Raw genomic sequence first — 19,595 nt, 5'->3', positions numbered from 1 at the left:
AAGATATTCGAGTGGATAACCTAAAAAATTCTCTTTTCAAATATATATTAAAAAAAAAAAGAAAAAAAAAACCTTCCCATAAAAGTAAAACAGAAAACACTGATAAGAGGTGGCACGTTTTCAATTATTTGACCCATATATTCATATTTATATTATATATGCTCACCTTATGACTTTTATGCCTGCACAGATTCAGATGAGCTAATTTTTAATTACAATAAAGTGAGTCAAAGAAGACGGACAATAAACCGCCGGAAGAATAAGCACGTACAGGTATCACTTTTTTTTTTTTTTTTTTTTTTTTTGAGAAAACAGGTATAAACCGCCGGAAGAATAACGTGACTTTGAAATCAGCTTAACGTACAGCTGGAGCAGGCCGGACACTAGCGCTCACTTTCCCATCTGTTTCTGGGCGGTTCTTCGGAAGGCAACCGACAATTGCTATATAATTAGGTTAATGTGGCATTTTTTTTTTCAACAAATATTAATGATTCAATGGCTTAATTTATTATCACACATCATCAAATGTGTTACAAGCCTTTGAGAAGGATCTCGTAACTGAACCTTGGACAGGAAAATCTACAGAATTTCTCAAGGGCGGAGCCAAGAATTAATTGGTGGGAGGCTGAACCTAAATAAATAAATATGTATATATAGTCTTTTTATATGTGCGCCCACTTGTAAAATAAAAGAAAACAAGTATTAAACAGTTAAACTTAACTTCATATTAAAACATAAGTTAAAACTGTATACAAAAGTTACATGTCTATAAAATCATATTTAAAAATAATTTTTCTTTCAAATACAGAAGCGTTCTAGTTTGCTATAGACATTTACAAAAAAAATCCAAAAAAGAACTTCATATCTCTTTCGAATTGTGCTCAACGTCGACGGTCTTTTATGGAATAAAATTCATCCATTATCATCTTTGTCGTGAAATCCTTAGCAATTTCTTTCTCGATATAAACTATCAAATTATCTGCTAGAAACTCATCTTCTATTCTACTACGTAATCTAGTTTTTACAAGTTTCATGGCAGAAAAGGCTCATTCAGTAGTAGCAGTAGAAACAAGGAGAGTCAACACTAGACGAATCAACCTGTCAATCAAATTATAAATCTTCTATTTTCCTGAAATTGCTAATCCTCTGCACAACTCAGATAAATTGGACATATTCTGAAAATCTGAATGTTTTGGCACATCAAGCTTATAATGGTCCAATTGAAATCTCAAAATGATTTTCTCTTGCTCAGTAAAATCTTGAGGATAGAACTTCTCAACTAAGCTGCATATATTATCGATCTTAAATGATTTGTATGCATCTAGAGAACTTAAAGCGGCACTAAGAGGAAGAAGTCCTATTGCATGCTCACTAAATCTATTATCCAGTTCTTGCAATTGGAAGTCTATTGCAGCAATAAACACATCAATTCTAAAATAATGCTCCATTGTCATGGAAGATTCTTCATTTTGGCAACATGATCTACCTCGAGCTCTAGTGTAACAATGATTCATATCAGGAACATCAATTTCATTTTTTGCACAAAATGATTTAACAGTATGAAGGAAAGACTCCCACTCTTCATTTCTCAAATTCTGAAGAAGTGATTTTGTAGTTAAAACCACTTTCATGGCATTTAAAATGTCTTGAGAATTTTGTTGCAAAGCTTGACAAAGACAATTAGTAAATCCCATAATCTCTTTCATCAAATACAATATCAAAACAAATTCAAATTCAAATGATGTTAATACCATATAAGCCGGTTCAGCATCACCGCGTTGAGAATAGTCGATTCCCTCCTTTGAGATAGTGTCAAGAACTAAACAAGTTACACGAAATATTCTTATCATGCTACAAACAGAATTAAAATGAGAAGATCATTGAGTATCTCTAGGTCGCTGTAAAGTACCAATTTGGTTTGCCTCCCTTCCAGTCTCAATTTCATTAGAAGCAATCATACTTTCAATCTCAGCAACTTGGGCAGATTGCAATTCATCATTGCGTTTTGAAGAACCAACAACAATGTTGATAATAAAATTCAAATTCTCAAAGAACTGATGAACAGATTTTGCTTCTCTAGATGCTACAACCAAAGCTAATTGTAGCTTATGAGCAAAGCAATGCACATAATATGCATATGGACCTTCTTTAAGAAATAAAGCTTGTAGATCATTCCATTCACCACGCATATTACTACCTCCATCATATCCCTGACCTCGAATATTCTGAATTTTGAGGTCGTTACAAGAAATGACATCACATATCTTCTTTTTTAAAGTTAATGTAGTCGTATCTTTGACATGGACAATATGAAAGAATCTCTCTCGAATAAAACCATCTTTATCAACAAATCTCAAAATGATTGACATTTGCTCCCTTTTTGACTCATCCCGAGCTTCATCAACAATAATGCAAAATTTAGCATCCCCAATTTCTTTGCGAATCACATCTCGCACTTTAGTTGTAAAGATATGCAAAATTTCTTTTTGAATTTGGGGTGATGTATATTTGGCATTCCGTGGAGCATTTGTCAACACAACTCCATCAACTTTATCATTAAAAGTTGCTAATAACTTTATCAATTCAATAAAGTTACCTTGATTTTTTGAGTCGGAGCTTTCATCATGACCTCTAAATGCACATGCTTGGAATGCTAGCCATCTAACACTATCTATTGTGGTTTTGAGCCGCAATCGATTATTCTCTATTTCCTGTGATGACTGTTTTCAATCAACTTGCCAATATGCCGTGAATAATTCTTCAGATCTTCATAACATTTCATAGCAATTTTATGTGGTGAATTTGGATCTGTCCCCACATGCCCCATTAAAGGACAATTCATTCCATCGTTCACCTTTTTCCAATTCCTAAAACCTTTCACTGTAAATGCATCTGATCCCGGACGGTTTGGTGATTTCTTAGCAAAAATGTAACATGGATGACAAAAGATGGCATCCTTTGATTCTGGATACTCCAACCAACTTGAGTATGTCTGAAACCAAGAAGCTTGAAATCGACGACGATGATTCTCCGATCCTGAAGGTGGATATTCTATAGGTAAAAGAATAGGTTGACATGGGCCAGCTCTAAGATAAGCACGTCGTATTTCATCTTGTAAGTTTACAGGATATTCTCATATTTGCAGACGTTTCCCTGGATCACGTTGCAAAGTGGAGGCATCAATTTCTTCAAGAAGGATTCTTGGACATTTAGAAGGCCGCTCATTAAGATCCGTTGCTAACGGTCTATTTAAAAGTATATCACTATCAACCTCTGAATGACTCGCATTTTTTTCTTAAAGAATGAATCGATTGTTTTTGGTCTGCTCATATTTTTCTAAGCTGTAAAAAAAAATTATAGATTAATAAATTAACCAAAAAGTACCCCTAGAAATATAAGATCTTTGTTAGAATTTTTTAATTATAATAATTCTTATTAGCATTAACAATTGAAAAAGGCAAAAAGTAACGAATAATTAACCAGATCAAATAACCCATCAAAATAGCAAACAAGAAAAAATATAAACTACTTGATAAATAAATTAAGCACAATTAATAGAGTATAAGAAAAATGAGTACCTTTCAGTGAATCAACATTATCTTGAGTTTGAAAGATTTCTTGAAAACAAATTAAAGACAATAATGTGCTAGCTGAACGCTGCAAACCAATAAAAAAATAATAATAAATTAGAAGAATAAGTAATGTAACACAATTAAAAAAAACAAAAATGAAGGCGTACTTAGTTCCTTTTTTTGTGTATTTATTTTGTAAGTTTCTTAAGAATTCAATCTAGACTAAATACTGAAAAAAAAATAAATAAATAAATTAATTAATTAAATTAAATTAAATAAAAAAAACATATAAAAAAAAAATTTATCAATCAAAGACAAATACTAACAAAACATATTTGATTAATTGGTTATTTATCATATTAGTCACATAATCACATTTGAAATTTTAAATAATTTGATTCCTAATCTTTTTTCTTTTTTTTTTTTTTTAAAAAAAGGCCATTGATTAATTTCCTCCCCAATGTACAATATTTAATCTTCAATTACTTTCCTCCCCACCAATGGTTGATGGTCCCCACGACAGCCCCACTCAATGCACTCATCCAAGTGATCCAACAAAATGACAAATTCACAAATACAATTTATCAATTTATCAAAAAGTGGTTTTTTTGAAGCCCAATAACCATTCACTCATGACCCACAGTATTCACTTCTAGTTTCTTAGTTTCTAGGACCTTCTTGGCTTCTCAATTTTTGCCTTTAATATTTTTCCTATCCCCAACGCACTGTCAACGACTCAACACAAAAAGGCACAAGTGCTTCAAGCGAATCAAATTTCATAGAATCACAATCACAACCTTCAGTTTTACAGTTCACTCCTCCTGTCTTCCTTCTCCTCGCTTCCGTTTATCTTCCTCACTTTTCTAGTTTTCTCTACACTCTCTTCTTATTCTTCTTTTTATTCACAGAAAAGCCCCAAATTTTAAAGCAAAAATTGCAAAATACTGAAATAGCCTACGGCCCTACAGAGAAGTGTGATCTAGCAGATAACTCACAATGTGACAAACGAGTAGACAACAGTCGACAGTGGTGGAGGACCGGTGGAGCGTGGACGGTCTGAGTTCTCTCGAGCTTGCGGTATTTTGAAGCTGCGTTTTTTTTTTTCTTTTCTCTTAGGGTTAAATGTGAGAACGAGGTTGAGGAAAATTTGAGTTATTGAAAAGTTAATTTTGCCTTCTTCTTTTTTTCTTTCTTTTTTTCTTTGTGCAGTGCATTTTTTAATTTTTTGATTGACATTGCCAGGTTGGGTTGTCGTGTTAAGGAGGATTTGCTATTTTGCTATTGCTATTTCTTTTTTTCCTTTTAAATCTGATGCGTTTGCTGTGGACTTGCGGGGTTTTATATATATATATATATATATATATATATTGGAAAAAATAATAAAAGGAAAAAATTATATTTTTAATTAGAGTAAAGTTTTTTTAGGGGGGGCCTAATTTTATTTTTGCAGGGGCCAATGGTTAACCAAAAAAAAAAAAAAATTGAGGGCTTTGAAATTTTTTGGGGGGCCAACAACATACGTGCCTCCGCCCCTAGAATTTCTCCTACATGCTTTTTCTGTGGTTAACATTAAGGTCTTTAGAGGGACTTTAAACCTCACAACACAAGTGTTGATTGACTAAATAATTCTCTGCCAACTTTATTGCAAAACTATGCTTAAATAAATATTACAACCGACTTAAAATAAGGTTTGGACTTGTAAACCTATTTTGACTTGGACTAGGAGACGTGAGGCACTATATAAGGAAACCTTTGATAGGGTCCCGCACCAGCAGGAGAAATTAAGTTGGTTATTATCCCATTAGTTAAGGTTTTTATATCAATAAGAGGAATCCTTATCCTCGTAGCTTGTAAGCTTGTTGCATATTTGAATTGTAGGTAGTTGCAGATTTGCTTTTGTTCTTATTGATCCTATTTCTACGTAAGTTGTAAAGGCTATAAAGCCAGTCAAGTTTAATGAATGAGATAAGCAATTGTTCAGCAAACTCACGTTTGTTTTAGGAGGCCCAAGGCACCTCGAATAACCCTAGAAATTATTGCCATAGGTAACCAAAGGAAGTGTGATCCTGCTTCTTTATCAGTTCAACATCGTCAAACACGATCCGAATCCCAAACCTGTAACATTTTGGTATCAGAGCCAGGTTTTAACCATGTCTGAAGAGTTACAAAAAAGGCCAAGAAAAAATGTTATAACAAATGCAGGAAATGTTTGCTACCATTAACGCTCAGGTGCCTAACTCTGGAGGTAGCAAAGGTGGCAAAGGAGAATCCTCTACTCATGACAAAGGGAAGGGTCCATTTCGCCACAAGTCTAGTCAGTCCACAACACCAAAGTTGGCCAAATTGCACTTCCCGAAATATAACGGGGATGATGATCCAACGACTTGGATTTGTCAGGTGGAGCAGTTTTTCAGTTTTCAAAACACCCCTGAAGAGGAGCAAGTTCATTTGGCAGCATATCATTTCGAGGGAGAGGTGCAACTGTGGTATCAACTGTATCGGGAAGCTAATGACAATCTGACGTGGGATTCCTTGAAGGAAGGACTAAACGTTCATTATGGGCCAACCCTTTACGATGATTTTTTTGGCGATCTTACCAAGTAAAAACAGTAGGTGTCGGTTACGGACTATCAAACACAATATGAAAGATTGTTGAGCAGGGCTGGTAAACTATCAGAAATACAACAAATTGGGGGTTTTGTAAGCAGACTGAAGGAGAGCATTCATACCAGTGTGCAAGCATCCAGACCATTGTCGCTCACGGCAGCAGTGGGTCTTGCGAGGCTATTTGAGGCCCAACATACTTCTCAGTGACAGCCCTTCACCGTAGATAACCGAAGAGCTTTGGATTCCCCAAGCTTTCTGCCACTTCCATCACCGTCCCTGTTCAGAGCTCAGAATCCCATCATCGCCTAAATCCTGCGGAGATGAGGGAAAGACGTGCACCCAGACTCTGCATCAACTGTGACGAGAAGTTCACTCAGGGACACAAATGCAAGATGCTTTTTCTGATCGACAGATGCTATGAGGAGGAGTCATCAGATGAAGAACAGTTGGCTGCAATAGAGGAAGAAATTCCAGAAATTTCTCTCCATGCAATGGGGGGAACTCTCAAACAATGCGCATCAAAGGAATTATTCAAGGCAAAAAGGTGGCTGTGCTGATGGACTCAAGCAGCACCCATAATTTTTTGAACAAAGATTTTTTAGAAGAATTGGGCCTCTTACCAACCGAGGCAACCAAGTTTGAGGTGGTCGTAGCTAATGGAGAAAAATTATCCAGCAAGGGAATGTGCAAGGGTGTCCGAATTATACTTCAGGGAGTTGCTATAAAGGTAGATTTTTATCTTTTACCTTTAGGAGGTTATGAAGTAGTGTTGGGTGCGCAATGGTTACGCTTGCTCGGACCCATTCTCTGGGATTTGAGCAAGTTAATCATGAAATTTGCTCTCAGAGGAAGACAAGTGGAGCTACGGGGTGCGGTTGCACCTATCAATCGCATTGTGGGAGAGAATGAGATCAACAAGGAGTTAAACAAATGTAAAAAATGGAGTTCTGCTACAGATTTATTCTATTCATTTGGGTGTATCTCAATAGGCTGAAGAAATTACGAATGAGCCTCTTCAAGCACTATCAGAAAACCATGCTGCTCTTTTTGAGGAGCCCTACTATTTATCACCAACCAAGGACAGGGATCATCATATTCCTCTATTAGTGGGCCAGTCAATGTCAGGCCCTACAGATATCCTCACTACCAAAAGAATGAAATTGAGAGGCTCATCGCGGGTTTGTTGCAGAATGGGGTAATCAAGACCAGTTCCAGCTCTTATTCCTCTCCAGTTTTGTTGGTGAAGAAGCATGATGGTTCATGGAGGCTTTATGTCGACTATAGAGCCCTCTATCGACTCGCCATTTAAGACAAATTTTCAATCCCCATGATTGACGAGCTCCTAGATGAATTGTATGGGGCCCAATACTTTTCAAAATTGGACCTTCGCTCAGGCTATCATCAAATTCGCATGATGTTGAGAAGATTGCATTTCGGACTCATCATGGCCATTTTGAGTTCCTCGTGATGCCCTTCGGCCTCACTAATTCTCCATCCACCTTCCAAGCCTTGATGAATTAAGTATTTCAACAAGTTTTCTGTGAGTTTGTCCTTGTATTTTTTGATGATATATTAATTTATAGTCACACCTAGGATGAGCACCTTTCACACATAGCCCAAGTCTTTCATATTTTACAGACTAATCAATTATTTGTAAGGCATGATAAGTGTAGTTTTGGGCAAGTTAACTACTTGAGGCATATTATTAGTCGTGAGGGTGTGGCCATTGACATTAACAAGGTTGCTGCCATTATGGATTGGCCAACACCAAAATCCCTAAAGGCCTTGCGTGGATTTCTTGGGCTTACTAGTTATTACCGAAAGTTTATCCACAATTACGAATCCATAGCTCGTCCTCTTACTCATCTCTTGAAGAAGGATGGTTTTATATGCTCTAACGTGGCTTACACAACATTCTCAGCTCTAAAAAGGGCCATGACTCAAGCATCGACTTTAACCTTACCAAACTTTACCTAATCATTTGTGGTGGAGTGTGATGCATTAGGAACCGATATTGGAGCTATTTTGATGCAAAGTAGACAGCTCATAGCTTTTTTCAGCAAAGCACTCCATGGCAGGAACTTGGAACTCTATACCTATGAAAAGGAAATGCTCGCTTTGGTGGCTGCAGTCCAAAAATGGTGCCCATATCTATTGGGCTAGAAATTCATTGTCCGTACAGACCCTCGTAGTTTGAAGTTTCTTTGTTCACATATCATTGCCATGAAAGCACAACAAAAGTGGCTAATGAAATTGATGGGCTACAATTTTCTACAGAGTACAAGAAGGGTAGAATAGAGCCGTTGATGCTCTGTCTGGTAAATGCAATGGAGATCTCATGGCTTTATCTCAGCCTACACCCCATTAGGTGGAGCCCATTAGAGAATAAATGGAGGTAGATGAAGGAATGAAGAAGTTAAAAGCCAATATCTTGAATGGAGAGGTTGTGGGACCGTGGAAGGTACACATGGGCTTATTATTCTTCTAAAATAGAATTTTTCTTAAACTAGGTTCCTCCCTTTAAGAGCCTATCTTGGCTGAGTTTCATAATGCCACGCATGAAGGATTCCACAAGATCTTTCAACGTGTTAAAGCTGTTTTTTTTTATAAAGGTTTAAAAAATTAGCTAAAAAATTTTATTAAGAAGTGCGACACTTGTAGTGCAATAAGGCTGAGCACACTACTCCAGCAGGTCTTCTTCAACCTCTACCAATCCCTTCTCAAACATGGGAAGACATTTCCATGGATTTTATAGATGGGTTGCCAAGCTCCAACGGGTTCACCACCATTTTTGTGGTGGTAGACAGACTTTCAAAATATGCCCACTTCATCGCCATCAAGCATCCCTACATTGCACCCTAGGTGGCAAAAGTTTTTTTGGCTAACATTTTTCACTTACATGGAATGCCTTCTTCTATAGTTTGTGATAGGGATCCTTCCTTTACCAGTGTCTTTTGGAGAACACTCTTTCAAATGCAAGGCACCAAATTCAATTACAGCTCAGCCTATCACCCTCAAACGGATGGCCAGACAGAAGTGGTAAACAGAACTTTGGAAATGTACTTGAGGTGCTTTACAGGGGATTATCCAAAGCAGTGGTACAATTTGCTTCCTTGGGTAGAATTCTGCTATAACACTAGCATTCACTTAGCAACACGCCTAACACCTTTTGAAATGGTTTATGGCCGTCCACCACCTACACTTCTCTCTTATGATCGTGGCACCACTCGGGTGGATTCTGTTGATAAAATACTTTGTGACCATGACCTGTTGCTAAAGCAGGTAAAAGCTCACCTCCATGAAGCTCAAAATCGTATGAAGTAGGTATATGACAAGCATCATCATGAGCAGCAATTTCATATAGGAGACTAGATTTATCTTCGCCTTCAACAATACCATCAACACTCTGTCAACCAGTGGTTCAATTCCAAGTTAGCCACCATGTTTTTATGGGCCACTTCAGATTTCAGCCAAGGTGGGACCAATTGCATATCGCCTGGCACTACCCATGTCTGCCCCCATCCATCGAGTATTTCATGTATCTCTACTAAAAAAATGGTATGGTTCATTAGCTCCTGTAGCTGCGATGGAACTCCCTATCGAGCCAGTAGATGACGATTAGCTAATGCCTCAAGCTGTGCTGGATCAAAGAATTATGCATGGTCAACATGAGATACTAATTCATTGGTAGGGCCACTCTCTAGCTAATGCCACGTGGGAATCACTTCCAATGATCTCGAGCCGTTTTCCTCAATTTGTCCTTGAGGACAATGACTCTTCTAAGGGGAAAGGAGTGATAGTGTCCCGCACTAGCTTCAGATTTCAGCCAAGGTGGGACCAATTGCATATCGCCTGGCACTACCCATATCTGCCCCCATCCATCGAGTATTTCATCTATCTCTACTAAAAAAATGGTATGGTTCATCAGCTCCTGTAGTTGCGATGGAACTCCCTATCGAGCTAGTAGATGACGATTAGCTAATGCCTCAAGCTGTGCTAGATCGAAGAATTATGCATGGTCAACATGAGATACTAATTCATTGGTAGGGCCACTCTCTAGCTAATGCCACGTGGGAATCACTTCCAATGATCTCGAGTCGTTTTCCTCAATTTGTCATTGAAGACAATGACTCTTCTAAGGGGAAAGGAGTGATAGTGTCCCGCACTAGCAGGAGAAATTAAGTTGGTTATTATCTCATTAGTTTAGCTTGTTATCAATAAGAGAAATCCTTATCCTCGTAGCTTGTTAGCTTGTTGCAGATTTGAATTGTAGGTAGTTGCAGATTTGATTGTTGCAGATCTGATTTTGTTGTTATTGATCCTTTTTCTACGTAAGTTGTAAAGGCTATAAAGCCAGCCAAGTCTAATGAATGAGATAAGCAATTATTTAGCAAACTCACATTTGTTTTAGGAGGCCCAAGGAACATCGAATAACCTATAAAATTATCACCATAGGTAACCAAAGGAAGCGTGATCCTGCTTCTTTATCGGTTCAACGTCCTCAAACACGATCCCAATCCTAGACCCGTAACAACCTCTTACAACTCCAATTAAGATTAGGACTCTTACTAAAGAAATAAATGATACAACCTTGAATGGAAAGAAATAAACTTGAATGGAAAGAAATAAGATAGATATTTCTCTCGGTAACTTGAGAGAGTTGGGCAGAAAATAACTAACAAACCTAGGGTCCTAAAATTCATTCCCCCTTAAAGACGTCTATAATGTCCAGGACATTATTTAATAATTAAAGTATAAAATTTGAGTAAATAATTGATTAAAGTTAATTTAGTGTCCTTAAAAAAAATGTAAGAGAATATTTTTAGGTCCAAAGAAATTAGAAAAGAAAATTGAAAAAAAAAATAGAAAATTGAAAATTAAATAAGAAAGGAAGTAGAAAATAAAAAAGAAAAGAAAAGAAAGGAAGGGCATTTTCATAATTTTCTCTCCCTTCTTTCTTTTCTCCTTTTCTCCTCACCCCTTGCCTCACGACACTTCCCTCTATTCTCTCCCTTTCCTTTTCTTTCTTTTCATTTTCTTATCTCTTTCTCCCTTCTTCTTTTCTTCACACTCATGCACATACACTCAAGCATAGAGAGTGAGAGAGAGAGGGGGAGAGAACTGCTATGAGGGTGCTGAGAAAGAAGAAGAAAAATGAAGAAAAAGAGGAAAGGAAGAACAGAAGAAAAAGAAGGGGAATCCGGCCATAGGTGATTTGCAAGTGGTACATTACAAGTCATTGGCTAGGAAACCTAGTGAAGCCTAATATCCACGCAGCTAAGGTAAGTATTTTACTCACTGAGAAACCAAAGTATTTTTATGATTAAAGTATTATATGATAATTTATTGAGGCAATGTTATGTTTGGATGAATATATGTGCTTGTACTTGAGTTCAGTATCTTGATGAATGATGAGTTATGCTATAGAAATGTTTTACGTATTGTGAAAGATAATTGTGAATTGATATGGAAACATGGATTATAATATGTGATGGAGCCTTAAGTAAAGTAGAGTTTTCATGATTATGTTGAAATGATGCTTTGAAAAGTAATGAGTTGTTATTTACGTATGAGAATATGTGGATTGTAAAGTGTTTTAATATGATGCATGATTGATGATGATTTATGAAAAGCATGAATTATGAAGAGTTGTATGTGATATAGCATGAACACTGAGCACACATAGTGTTGGCGCACTAGCATAACGAAGTCATATACGAATTACGCAAGTTTTGTGAAAACCTTGCTTATGATTTTAAATGAAAATTTGTTTGATTCTAAGAACCAGCCTTGAATAAACAACAAAGAGATAGCTTGGGTAGTGGATTGGATGCATCATGTCCACTTGAAAAATTGTTGAATTTTACAGATATATTTGTTGTGAAAAAGGAGTCCTACTAGCACTTAGACTACTATACTTAATATCCATATATAAGAGATCTTAGCTTTTGATGTGGATGATTTTTTTTGTGGAAGCCAACCTTAGATGCGGTTGCCATATATGGCACTTTTGTAAATATTGCGGATAATGTTTTGTCTAGAAATATGTAATGACTCTTTTTACATATATGAAGTATATTTAGTGTAGTTCTCTAATTCTCTTGTGTTCAATCACGATTATATATATATATAAAGAGTTTGTATTTTTTTTCTTCCTAAAATTAAAATAAAATAGATAAGCTAGTTTTTGCTATGTTATTGAGGTAAAGTTATAGCACACCGAAGAGCTTTCCTAGCACCCAACAAGACTAGAGCCACTTTTGGTAACCAATGGCCACCGTGACGTGCCACCACACGCTCCCCTAGGCTTAAACGAATCTCACTCAATGGAGCACCACCATGTAGAATATACGAGTATTCTATCAAGCGAATTTAAATTTTTGTCGTCCGCGCGGCCGGGGGGGGGGGGGGGGGGGGCGTTACAAGTTGGTATTAGAGCAATCGGCTCTGAGGATCACTAGAAGGTCATGCTTATATGATTAGAATGTAGAAAGTAATACTCTAATACTATAACATAGGCTCCTGAGTAAAGTATAGGAAGATTTGATAGGAAGGATATAGGAATACACCTTAAGTCACATGCACGAGAGTAGGCAATCAATAAGCTTCAAAGAGACTCTGTTCACGAGCTCTTCATGGTCTAATTTGCCCTCTTCTCAACTATGGCTCTCCGGAGAAAAATGTCATCCAATAACTTTCTGAAGGAGGTGAAGTGGAAATACTCGCGACGAAGGAGTGTGTTGGTACTTAGGGATTGGCCGCCTCTATGTGAACCTAACATGCCAAGCTTTAGACATTAAAAAACTTGAGTGATAGCTACATTCTTGGTCCCGTTTATGGAGGAATCCCCCAATCAAGACAAGGAAGAGGAAGACCATTCCCACCTCGATGTCGAGGAGGAAAAACCTAATCCACTGGATAGGAAGAGGGCATGGGAAGCGAGGGCCCTACTAAAAGAGTGTAGCGCTAGGGCTATTAACCTGGAAAAAAAAAAAAAAAAAAAAAAAAAAAAAAAAAAAAAAAAAAAAAAAAAAAAAACTGAAAAAGGGAGAGACTGACATTAGAAACCTTAGTCGTTGTGGCTTATAGTGTCTAACTAGCTATTACTTATCTCATCCTTTAAATGAAATTTCATGCTTTCCATAAGTCTTAAGACTTGGTAATGAATGAAATATTTGTTGCGCTACCTTTTAGATTTATGAAAGTCAACAAAAAAAAATATAACTGTATGAGTATCATAATAAGCTTAAGACTTAAGAATCAAACGTCTTCCTGCATAATGATGCTACCAAGACAATAGACTAAGAACAGGAGGGACAACAACGATGAAGAGGAGCAGATTCTGGACAATAGAGAGTTTGTTCTGAATAACAGGGACTTCTTGGATGCCACACAAGTGCTGGCAACACCACCTCGTTTGTCCAAGACAATGGGACAGATTCCATATCAAGGGAATCAGGATGAGCAAAGGGTCTGCTCATTCAAGAAGTTTTGCGGGTACATATGAACTACATTAAGTGTGGAGCTCTGGTGTTCAACTGCGGTTATATATAAAAGGTGAGTTAGTAAAAAAAAATTTCCTTTATTTTTTATTTTTTTAAAAAAAGATAAGCTATTTCCGCTTCATTGTTGAGGTAAAGTGGTAGCGCAACCTTGATTTCTTGTGATCCTAAGTTAGAGGCAAAGGGAAGAACGACAAGTTTTTTTTTTAAAAAAAAAAAAGAAAAAGAAATGGATATCATTTATTCAATTATGTCAAAACGAATCTTCTTGCTCAATCTTGCTCAACAAGTACAATACTTAGAATAAAAGAAGGGCATTCATCAATCCAAGTTTGGTTCAAAGATTGGATTAGAGCTGTCTTCACCATCCGATGAGTCACTCCATTGGCCTCCATGCTAATATGGCGAACTGCATAGCATTGGAAACTATGTAACGGCACATGAGTATCCTCTATTGTTAATTTTGTGATTGGCTGCATTCTGTTGGACAAAATCACTTCTATGTAATGATGCTTATCTTACATGGATGTTGTTTTATTCAGAGTCTACACTTGAATTATGAGCTTCAAGAAGACTCTGTGCAGAATTCAAAATAGTTAGTTCAATTCCCTTGCATCAGTCCGGACAACGTGGTATTCCGTCCGGACGCTCATCTGTCAAGCATCATCTGTCCGGACGACGAGAACTTTTTGTCCAGACCTTCCATTTGTATCCAGAAGCTTCGAACTGTTCTCAATTGCATCCGTCCGGACGTCTCAGCAACACGTTCGGACGCCTTTTAGTGTTCGACAAGTAAAACATATTTCTTTCCAAAACATAGATATGGGAGACAGCTGCAACCGTCCGAACGATGTAGTGTTCCCGTCTAGATGCTATCCTTGATAAGGCATGTCGTGCAGAAGAAGTTCAACTGTCCGGACGTCGGACTCCATGGTCCGGACGTTCAGGCCTTAATATGGAAATTGCCTGCAGCAGAAGTGCAACCGTCTGGATGCTAAGGCAACACCATCCGAACCAACCTATTCAGGAAATAATATCAGGGAATTCGGAAAGCCGGTTGCACAGTTGTCTATCCAAACGCTCTCAGCTACCATCCGGACGCCGCCTAGGAAAATCGTTTCAGACTTGGTTTTGGGTTTCTATAGCCTATAAATAGAGGCCCTTAGGCATGTAATTTGTAAGAATTCGGTAGTGAATTTCATTGAGCTTAGAGAGAATATTTTAAGAGTTATTGTGCTAATCTGTCAACTCTCAAGCTGTTGCTGTTGTGCTGAAATTGAAGCCTATCTTAGGGGTTGGCCCTAAGGTAAAGGACTCCATGGAAAACCCCTTCATGTAGGTGACTTGGTTGGGAGGCATTCGTGTTGGGTTACACGTCAGAGTTCAAGGTACGACCACTGCATAAGGTTATGTAAGTGTTACTGCTTTATAACTAGCTTTATCTTCTGAATAGTGGATATCATGAGTTTGGCTACCCCGGGGTGGTTTTTCTCTTAATTGAGTTTCCACTTCGATAACAAAATATTTGTGTCTTTTAAATTTTGCTTTTATAATATTTTGTTATACAATACACACATGCACGTTAATTTAGAAGTCTCTTTATTTTTCAATTTGTATAAAAGCTTGGTACACTGTTTAGATTTAATTCTTGAGTGTTATCTTTCCTATTGACTTCTATTTTTATTTCAATGTCTCAAAATCTTATTTCTATTCCTACCTTTGATGGCACGAACTATGACTATTGGAAAGCTCGTATGCATTTATGTTAGTTTGTGATTGGCTACATTCTGTTGGATAAAATCACTTCTATGTAATGATGCTTATTATACAGGAATGTTATTTTCTTCAGAGTCTACACTTCAGTTATGAGTTTCAAGAAGACTCTATACAAGATTCAAAAACAGTGTAGTTCAGTTTGCTTGCATCCTTCAGGACTGTGTGGTATTCCATTCGGACGTTCATCTATCAAAGCATCATCCATCCAGACGACGAGAACTTTCCGTCCGGATGTCCATTTATGTCCAGAAGCTTCGAACTATTCTCAGTTGCATCCTTCTGGACATCTCAGCAACACGTCCGGACGCCTTTCAATGTTCGATAGATTAAAAGATTTCTTTCCAAAACACAAATATGGGAAGACAGCTACAACCGTCCGGATAATGTGGCTATTCTGTCCAGACGCTATCCTTGATAAGGCAAGTCGTGCAGAAGATGTTCAACCGTCCGAACGTCAGACTCCATGGTTTGGACGCTCAAGCCTTATATGAAAATTGTGTGCAGCGGAAGTGCAACCGTCCAGACGCTAGGGCAACACCCTCCGGAGGCTATCCTATTCAGGAAAGAATATCAAGCAAATTTGAAAAGCCGATTACACAGTTGTCCATCCGGACGCCCTCAGCTACCGTCCGGACGCCGCCTAGGAAAATCGTATCAAGCGAGATTTAGGTTTTTGTAGCCTATAAGTAGAGCCCCTAGGCATGTAATTTGTAAGAATTTCGTATTGAATTCCGTAAAGCTTGGAGAGTTTATTTTAGGAGTTGTAAGAATTCCGCTCACTCTCAAGTTGTTGCCACGTGCGGTTGCTGTGCTGAAACTGAAGTCTATTTTAAAGGTTGGCACTAAGGTAAAGGATTCCATTGAAAACCCCTTCAAGTAGGTGACTTGGTTGGGAAGCGTTCGTGTTGGGTTACACGTCAGAGTTCAAGGTACAACCACTGCATAAGGGTATGTGAGTGCTTCTGTTTTGTAACTAGCTTTGTCATCTGAATGGTGGATATCCTGAGTTTGGCTGCCCCGGAGTGGTTTTTCTCTTAATTGACTTTCAATTTCGTTAACAAAATATTTGTGTTATTTAAATTCCATAATTTAAATATTTTGTTGTACACTATCATACACTTAGTAAAATAGAAATCATTTTTATCTTTCAATTTCTTTTTAAAATTCATTGATTGTTGGAAAACTATTAAAACTGATTGGACTAAGCCAGCGGATACGAATATTGAGCTTACAAACGAAAGAAACGCACGACTTTCCAATGATAAAGCCATGCATGCACTATGTCAAGCACTTTCACTGTCTAAATTTACTAAAATTTCAAACTGTAGAACTGCTGAAGAAGCATGGCAAATCTTAGAAACAACATATGAAGGCACAAAACTTGTTAAATCTACCAAACTTCAAATGTTGATTTCTAGATTTGAAGAGATTAAAATGATGAATGATGAGACATTCTGAGAGTTTTACTCCAAAATGAGGGACCTATGAAACTCAATGGTGAGTCTTGGAAAAACCGTCTTGGATGTAAAACTCATCCGTAAAATTCTAAGATCTTTGCCTGAGCGTTTCAGAATCAAGGTGACTACCATTGAAGAAAGCAAAGACTTAGAAGAGATGAAGATTAAAGAGTTGGTGGGATCTCTTCAAACTTATGAGCTATCCCTGCCCCCGATCAAAAAGGTGAAAAACATTGCCCTCAAGGCTTCCAAGAAGAAAGGCAAAGTCTCATCTAAAGACAACTCTGAGAATGAAGAAGAAGCAGTGGCAATGCTGGCCAAAAATTTCAGAAGATTGATGAGGAACGATAAATTCAAAAAGAAATTCTCCGAAAGATTGAAGAAGTCCCCTAGAGAGTCTGAACCTGAGGAAGCTGAGAAGAAAGATCCAAGAGGTCCCAGATATTTTGAATGCTCAGGCTTTGGGCATATACAAGTTGATTGTGAAAATCTCAAGCAGGGAAAATGAAAGGTTTATAATGTGACTCTCAGTGATGAGTCCGAAGAAGAAGAATCTCCTAATCAAGGCAAATTTCTAGCCTTTGTGGCTCCACATGTAGAAGAGGAGGATTCTTACTGCTCAGAGCAAAGTGATGAAGACGGGGAATAACTCAATAAGGCATATAAAATCCTCTATGTGGAGTTCGAGAAGCTAAGGGAGACTCGCAAGCAACATATCCATGAGCTGAATAACTTACAGACTGAGAAGAGTTCACTGTTGCTCAAGATACAAGACCTAGAGGAGAAGCTACTAGAAACACAGCTTCAGCTAGATAGAGTCACTGATGAGAAGCTGACTCATATGATGTCAATCCAGAATAGCCCAATAGACAAGACTGGACTCGGGTATGTAGCTCCTTCCTCTGACATTCCCTCTACTTCTAGGACTGTCTTCATCATGCCTACAGTTTCTAAGTCTTCACCCACAGTAGTGGACAAAGGAAAGGACATAATCAATGGAGATATTCCGGTCACTCAGAAGCTTCCTACCATTAGACGATCTCCCATATGCCATCACTGCAGCTTAAGCAGGCATGTCCGACCCCAATGTTCCCTTCTCAAGGCTCAAAGATCTAAGGTCAAGAAAGAGTTGCCTAGAAAGAGTTACTGCTTTTTGGCCCAATTCCTTATTAGAAAGATGAAAATTTTCCACTACTTCCAGGGAAGAGAGAGCTACTCTCATAGGAGGCCTGAATTGTCCTCCAAAGACTACCAAGTTTCTGCATAGCCATATTATGTAGGCCACAATGACTACCACCTCAAGGTCTCTTTCATCAAGTTTTCCTATAACTGCTCAACAAGGCACAATCCATCCCTCTCCATAAGAGCTAATTTTTGGATTGATCTGTTATTCCTGCTAGACTGCACTAAAGAGGGACAACTCCATAGGATGTGGCCCATAGATTCTAAACATGTTCCACGTAAAGGGCACAAAGGGTCTTTGACACTGTATCTCTTGAAAAAGTTTTCCTTGGTAGGGAGCATGTTATCGCACGTTTTCCACCAAAAAAATAAAATAAAATTAATAACCCCCAGGACTTTTAACTGCCAGATATGCTTCCAAACCTTATGATAGGTTGTTTTCTTAGAACCTTCATCGTTTTCTTGTATCTAGCTGCCCTTCCCCATATGATAAGCACTATTGACCAAGAAATTACCATTTGGAGTGACGCACCAAGTTGTTATTGTTTGGTATGAGTTACCTAGATGGTAATAATAATGAGTATAGTTTTCGTCTAGTTATAGTACGTAATAAATATTCATTCGCTACTAAGGGATATTAACTGCGGGATTAGGTTGTCGTTGCATACTATATATTATGGGTTGTTGGTTCTATATTATACTGCTTGTTTGCAAAATTTATATGCCCTAATTGTGTTCTTGTTTATTTTTCATATTGAAAATGTTAGTATCTTTTAGTCCTCTTGCCACATTTCTGAATCATAACAAATTGACTTGACCAAATTACATGGGTTTGAGGCGTAATTTGAATATTGTGCTGACGACTCAATGACACAAGTTTGTGCTGACTCAGCCATGTCCTGAGTTTCCAACTCTAGATGTCTCTCAGGAGGACAAGCAACAATATATCGTTGGAATAAGTCCTAAGATGGCCCAAGTGTTACATTTTGGCCTCTTTGTCAAATGTACTTCAGCATCATATGCATGATATGTCACTCACTTCAAACATCATTAATCTAAATGAGATGTTTGGTGATCGGAATCATGCTGCTAGACAGGATACATAAATAGCCATGTTCATGCTCCCCCAATGGGAGGGGAGATGCTCCCAATATTGATAAATTGATTTATGTTAGGAAATATTCCCACTAGTTAGTAAATGGGCCCGAAAGCCCAACTTGGCCCAATCACTACTCACATCCCCAAAGAAGGCCAGCTACATGGCCCATCAACCAAGAGCATATATTCATTGAAAGGGTCGGGCCGCATGATCCATCGCTTGACCAAACCAAACCAGGCTGAAAGTAACCCATGGAAAGCCATGAGAAGACCGAGACCCGAGATATTTGGGACATGTCTCAGACACATTCAGGCCCACGTTCCGGACAATCATGCCCCGGAATGTGGGTGCACACGATCTGGATACAAGAAGACGCGCTAACCCGACACTTGGAAGCCCA

General features: G+C 37.9%; 1 protein-coding gene across 1 annotated transcript; it reads right to left on the bottom strand.

Annotated features, from left to right (window-relative positions):
- Positions 1-1,121: 1,121 nt before the first annotated feature.
- Positions 1,122-2,827, bottom strand: LOC133860366 (uncharacterized). Its single transcript, XM_062295988.1, has 3 exons — positions 2,740-2,827; positions 1,910-2,548; positions 1,122-1,819 (listed from the first exon to the last, which is right to left on the bottom strand). Exons 1-3 carry the CDS (start codon positions 2,825-2,827, stop codon positions 1,122-1,124), a joined length of 1,425 nt encoding a protein of 474 aa, XP_062151972.1.
- Positions 2,828-19,595: the final 16,768 nt, after the last annotated feature.

The sequence above is a fragment of the Alnus glutinosa genome, chromosome 2, assembly GCF_958979055.1.
Source record: "Alnus glutinosa chromosome 2, dhAlnGlut1.1, whole genome shotgun sequence".
Classification (NCBI taxonomy): Eukaryota; Viridiplantae; Streptophyta; class Magnoliopsida; order Fagales; family Betulaceae; genus Alnus; species Alnus glutinosa.
The sequence above is the reverse complement of the archived record's forward strand: the minus strand, read 5'-3'. Positions and strand labels throughout refer to the sequence as shown.

Coding starts and splice junctions, on each gene's coding strand:
- LOC133860366 (XM_062295988.1), bottom strand. CDS start 2,827: ATGGGGCATGTGGGGACAGATCCAAATTCACCACATAAAATTGCTATG. Junction 2,549..2,739: donor GAATTATTCACGGCATATTG/GCAAGTTGATTG, acceptor TTAATGATAAAG/TTGATGGAGTTGTGTTGACA. Junction 1,820..1,909: donor AAGGGAGGCAAACCAAATTG/GTACTTTACAGC, acceptor TAACTTGTTTAG/TTCTTGACACTATCTCAAAG.